General features: G+C 65.9%; 1 protein-coding gene across 1 annotated transcript; it reads right to left on the bottom strand.

Annotated features, from left to right (window-relative positions):
- Positions 1-625: 625 nt before the first annotated feature.
- Positions 626-3,512, bottom strand: LOC121487992 (alpha-1,6-mannosyl-glycoprotein 4-beta-N-acetylglucosaminyltransferase-like). Its single transcript, XM_041750167.1, has 3 exons — positions 3,405-3,512; positions 2,378-2,534; positions 626-1,818 (listed from the first exon to the last, which is right to left on the bottom strand). The coding sequence occupies exons 1-3, from the start codon at positions 3,510-3,512 to the stop codon at positions 626-628; spliced, it is 1,458 nt and encodes a 485-aa protein (XP_041606101.1).
- Between the last annotated feature and the right edge of the window lie 1,368 nt (positions 3,513-4,880).

Below are 4,880 nucleotides of genomic sequence, written 5' to 3' on the forward strand. Positions count from 1 at the left end.
CCTTAGAAGCCTGAGGGCTCCTAACCCACCTCTGACCTATGAGGATGCAGCAGAGCCGCAGCCGGTCATCGGGAACCGGAGAAGCAGGCCCTCGCCAGACAGCGCGTCCGCCAGCACCTCCGCCAGCACCTCCGCCTTGCACTTCGCAGCCTCCAAAACGGTGAGAACTAGATTCCTGCTGTTTACCAGCCACTCAATCTGTGGATTCCTTTACCGCAGCCCAGACGCTAGGCCGGGGGTCTGGATCTGGCCCCGCGGTTCCGACACGGTCAAGGGCCCAGCGCGGAGGGCTGCTGTCACCCCACGCAGGCGAGACCTCCCTCGAGGAGGGAGCTCGCGGTGTGATGCTCGCCCGCTGATAGTGCCCCAAGGCGGCCCCTTCCCCCTCTGCGGCCTCTGAACCCCGAGGACGCGGTCTCGTCTCTGCCCCACTCCCACCGCACCACCTCCCTCGAGTACCCCAAGAAGTCACACCAGGGTGATCGCACATCTCGCCTGTCGGCCGTGTGGGTTCCCATCTGCGGTTCTAGCGTGAGTCTCAGGAGCCCTTCCGTTCCCCGAAGTGCCCGGGTTGGATAATAAGCACACGGCGGCCGCTCGGAAGGAGCAGGCCTGGAGCTCAGCTTTATTGGCGGGTTGGGGCGGGCCTGGCGTCCTCCCCGGAGGCCGCGGGCTCGGCGTCCGCCTCCTCGGGCCACGTCCAGACCCTGATCTGCCTGACCAGCAGCCAGGGCTCCTGGGGCGCCAGCACGAGCAGCCGCAGGCAGCTCAGGCGCGCCTCGGAGAACACGGCCTGGTCCAGGCGCCCGGCCACCAGCGGGCCCAGCAGGGAGTGGCGGCCGCAGTGGCCCGCGACCGGCGGCCCGAGGCCCAGCTCCACGTGGCCCTGGCGCAGCAGGTGCAGCCCGTGCGGCTCAGAGCCCGTCAGCACCGCCACGCGGGCCACCCTCTGCGGCCTGTCCCAGGCCACGGCCAGGTAGTTGCCCCGCACGGGGCTGAGCGCGGAGTAGCACTCCTTGTTCAGGACATAGGCCACCTGGGGCGGGGCGCTCCCCACGGCCATCATGTCGCTGAGGACGGTGGCGGCCGGGTTGTCGGGCTCCCCGGACGCCGCCTCCTCCTCCTCCTCCTCCTCCTCCTCCTCCAGGGGCGCGCACGGGTCCCCGGCCGCCGAGCCCCGGCCCGAGCCGTGGAAGACCGCCGGGTTGAAGCGGATCGGGGCGTCCTGGGCCAGGAGGAGACGGAACTCGGAGAGGAGCGAGGGGATGGGAAGGTCGGCGGGGAACAGGAGCAGGGAGGCCAGGCGGCCCAGGTCCCCCGCGCGCACGACCTTCCCCGAGAGGCGCAGGCCCGAGAACTCCAGGACGGCCCAGGGGAGCGCTCTCCAGGCCCACAGGACCCGGGAGACGCTGGAAATGAATTCGGGGCTGCAGCGAACGCGATCTCCCATCACCAGAAAGTATTCGGACAGGTTGCGAGCGAAGTTCATGAGGAGCGCGTAGCTGGCCCTGCGCCCGGCCTGCCGCGCCCCGCAGGCCGAGCCGCGACTCGGGGAGCCCGGGTGCCCCGGGCCCGGGGCCCCCCCGAGGCCACCGCCGATCACCAGCAGCCTCCCGGCTTCAATGTGGCGCCCGAAGAGCCCCGAGATGTTGGCAGCCGTCTGGCCGAGCCACGCGGGGTCACCCCCCGACAGGTGCACCAGCACCAGCACGTGGTCCAGCTCGGCTTCTGACGAGGCCTGGAAAAGGGACCGCAGGGTGTCCAGCAGGTAGGTCCCACGCGGGCCCCGCTCCAAGGCGATGCCGGCCGCCAGCAGCCCTGGGCAGGACGGGGGCCTTAGGGCCTCTCCTCTCGCCCCCCTAAATGCCATGCCCGAGGCAGGTTGACACCCCTTCCCAGGGACAGCGTGTCCGCTCCTGGTGCCCATCTCTGGTGACAGGTTGCGGAGGGGCGTCACTCGGTCACGACTTCCAAAGGCTGGTGGCAGGAACTAGGACGGGCCTGTCTGACGGCAGAGGCTGCAGTGTGCCAGAGGCCGGCCTGCCAGGCCTTGGCCCCAGAGCTCCCCGGCCGCGGCGGTCACGGGCGGACTAGGGGGTCTCGGGAGCTTGGGGAACCCGAGGCCCGGGGGGCCGGAGCGCAGCTGCTCGGCGCACCGCCCTTGTCTTCCCGCACCCGGCGCCCCCTCGGCGCTGCCTCTCCCGCGGCCTCCGGCCTCCTTGCTCGCGGGGCGCGGGGGAAAGGCCGCAGGACTGCGGCCCAGCCTGCCCGGCCTCGCGGCGTGGCCGCCCCCGCACAGCCTGCTTTCCTCACCGGCTGCCAGCCCGCTTCCCTCTTGTCGGGGTGCCCCGGGGCCCCCCAGGCGCCCCACACTCACTCCTTCCCTGCGGAGGGGCTCCAGCCAGGAGCCGGTAGGTGGCCTGCTGGAGGACAGGGGCGGCTTCCCGCATGTCCTTGAAGGCCGCCAGGTGGTCCCTGCTCTCAGAGCCCAGTTGCTCCTGATTGAGTCGCCACAGCGTTTTCTTCTTTTCCTCCTGCTGAGGGTGAGAGGACTATCAGCCCCGACGCCACCCTGACGCCCCGGGACCCTCAGGGGCACACCCCTCCTTTAGGACAGGGGGGCAAGCCCGAGTGTCAGGGCTCAGCTGGCCGCTAGCCCCACCTCTGCGTGAGGACACACGGGACTCTCCAGCAGGGGCGCGAGCCCTGCAATCAGGCCGGAAGCAGGGGTACCTGTCGGGGTTCTAGAGCCCTCTGGGGGGACTGCCTGCCCGCCACGCCCCACATGTAGGTCTTCCCGCGTTGGTGGGCTGGCAAAGGGCACCCAGCCGGGCTTAGGCCGCGAGCGCCCCGGCAGGGCTGAGACCCCACAGCGCCTGCACCCCAGGACTGGCCCTTGTCACCCTGACACGGGGCATCCCTGCACCCTGCCCACCTCCGCCCGGGGCCAGGCCCCAGCCGCCCTGAGGCATTAAGGAGAACGCGGACACCCAGAACCTGGCGCGCCGGGCGGAGGACACGGTCCTGCCCCTTGCACAGGTGGCCCGCACGGGGGAGGGCACTTCAGGGCATCTCAGGCCCTTCACACGAGAAGCGGGATGAGTGACATCCCCGACGCCAGGCTGCGGTGAGGCCTGGGCCCGCGGTCCCGCCCATCGGCCTGCTTTCCCAGACGTGTCTACGCGTTGCCCTCGCCACACTTCAATCGCCCTCTCTTCCTCCTTTTGCCTTTATTCACGTTTTACACATCTTTCAAGGCCGGCTCAATATTTATCTTTCCTCAGATACACTCCTGACCCTCACGTGCCCTCTTAGAACCTCCGAGAACGAGTGTTGGCATGAGTGGAAAACCCCGCTCCCCCGAGGGATCCCCGAACAGTCCGACGCCCGTGTCCGGTCCTCACCAACGATGGGTTCTCCGTGAGATGCTCTTCCTCGTTCTCTTGGAGGAGGAAGCTCAGGACGACGAGGGGCACAGCAGCTATGACACATCCCCACGGGCGGCGACGCATGCTGTGGGGCCTGGAGCAGCTCTGCCAACAAATGCGAGGGGACAGGACTCCCGAGCGCCCCGGCCTCCCCTGGCCTCTAGCCCCCCACTTCCTTTCCCCTCTTCCCTCCTCCGGGACCCCGCGGCCCAATCATCTCAGTTACCTTCACTCCCCCACTTCACCCCCCCCTCCGGCAGCCGTCCAAGGAGACACAAAGGCCAAGGAGTCTGATTCTACCCCACTCCTACCTTCTTCACCTCCTGTTCGGGTTTCCAGGCGAAATTGGAGTAGCGCCTTCAGTTTATCAGCCCTTAGAGACCCGACCAGAGAGGCTGTGTTGCCAGGACGAGGAAATGAGGGGTTAGGCCTTAACCATATTCTCCCTAAACCCCAAATCCAAGTCACAGTCTCTGCTTGGATGTCGCGGGTGAATACTCCGAGTCCTGTCTCTTAGTTGCCCGTTTACCTCTGTCCCGACCCCCCCGCCTCTCCGGTGATGTTACGTAGATGACGATGTTTGAGTCAAGTCAGGGACCAAGGGAAGCCCTTGCTAGTCTATCTCCCCCCATCCTGAACGGGTAAGCAGGATGCAAACCTAAAAAGTGACCAGAAATTTCTAATCCTGTGCAAGTCTTTGCTACGTTTGGAGCGCTGCAGCCATGAGGGCTTTTTGTCTAACAGAAGGTGTGGCTGGGGGTCTGTCAGAGAGTGGAATTTCTCTGAAATCAAGGAGAAAATACCTTAATATTTCTGTGTCTGCAGGATGGGGGTCCTAGAGTGGCTCCTCTGAGGTAGCAGAAACTGGTCACCTCTCCCGGGAGACCCTGCTTGACAACCATTGTGCCCCCTGAATGGGCATTGGTTACCCCTCCGGCCTCACATCCAGCACCTGTTTCTGGGTGAGGTGAGGCTAAAGTTTTATTTTATTTTATTTTTATTTTTTTAAGATTTTTTTGAGAGCGAGCGAGCACGAGGGAGGGGCGGGGCAAAGGGAGAGGCAGAAGCGGAGAGCCCCACCCAGGGTCCTGGGATCCTGACCCAAGGCAGACTTGACCAGCTGAGTCCCCCAGGGGCCGGGGCCTAACATCTTAAAGCTGGCCTTTATCTCAAACTTGGAAGTGTGGAAGTTAACGGTCAGTCTGAACGTGAAAGTGAATACAACGGGTCATCCTCCCCCTAGGGCTGCCGCAGACGGTCCCCACAGGGGTTGGGGCTCCCATTCGGCCCCTGCGCAGCCAGCCAGGGGTGGCCGTCACCGCAGGTTGGTCCTCAACTTCTTACGTCGGCTGCCCACAGCCCAGAGCGGCCCAGGGGCCTCTGAACCTTGCTCCTCTTCTCTTCCTCTGCTCGGCTCAGGACCCAGATGGCACTTGGGGTTCGTCCTGGCTC

Source organism: Vulpes lagopus, chromosome 1, assembly GCF_018345385.1.
Source record: "Vulpes lagopus strain Blue_001 chromosome 1, ASM1834538v1, whole genome shotgun sequence".
NCBI classification, from domain to species: domain Eukaryota; kingdom Metazoa; phylum Chordata; class Mammalia; order Carnivora; family Canidae; genus Vulpes; species Vulpes lagopus.

Bases quoted from the DNA above. Each gene is read 5' to 3' on its own strand.
- LOC121487992 (XM_041750167.1), bottom strand. From the start codon at position 3,512: ATGCGTCGCCGCCCGTGGGGATGTGTCATAGCTGCTGTGCCCCTCGTC. The intron at 2,535-3,404 runs GTGAGGACCGGA...CACCCTCAGCAG, and splicing joins TCACGGAGAACCCATCGTTG to GAGGAAAAGAAGAAAACGCT. The intron at 1,819-2,377 runs GTGAGTGTGGGG...CGTCCTGCCCAG, and splicing joins AGCCCCTCCGCAGGGAAGGA to GGCTGCTGGCGGCCGGCATC.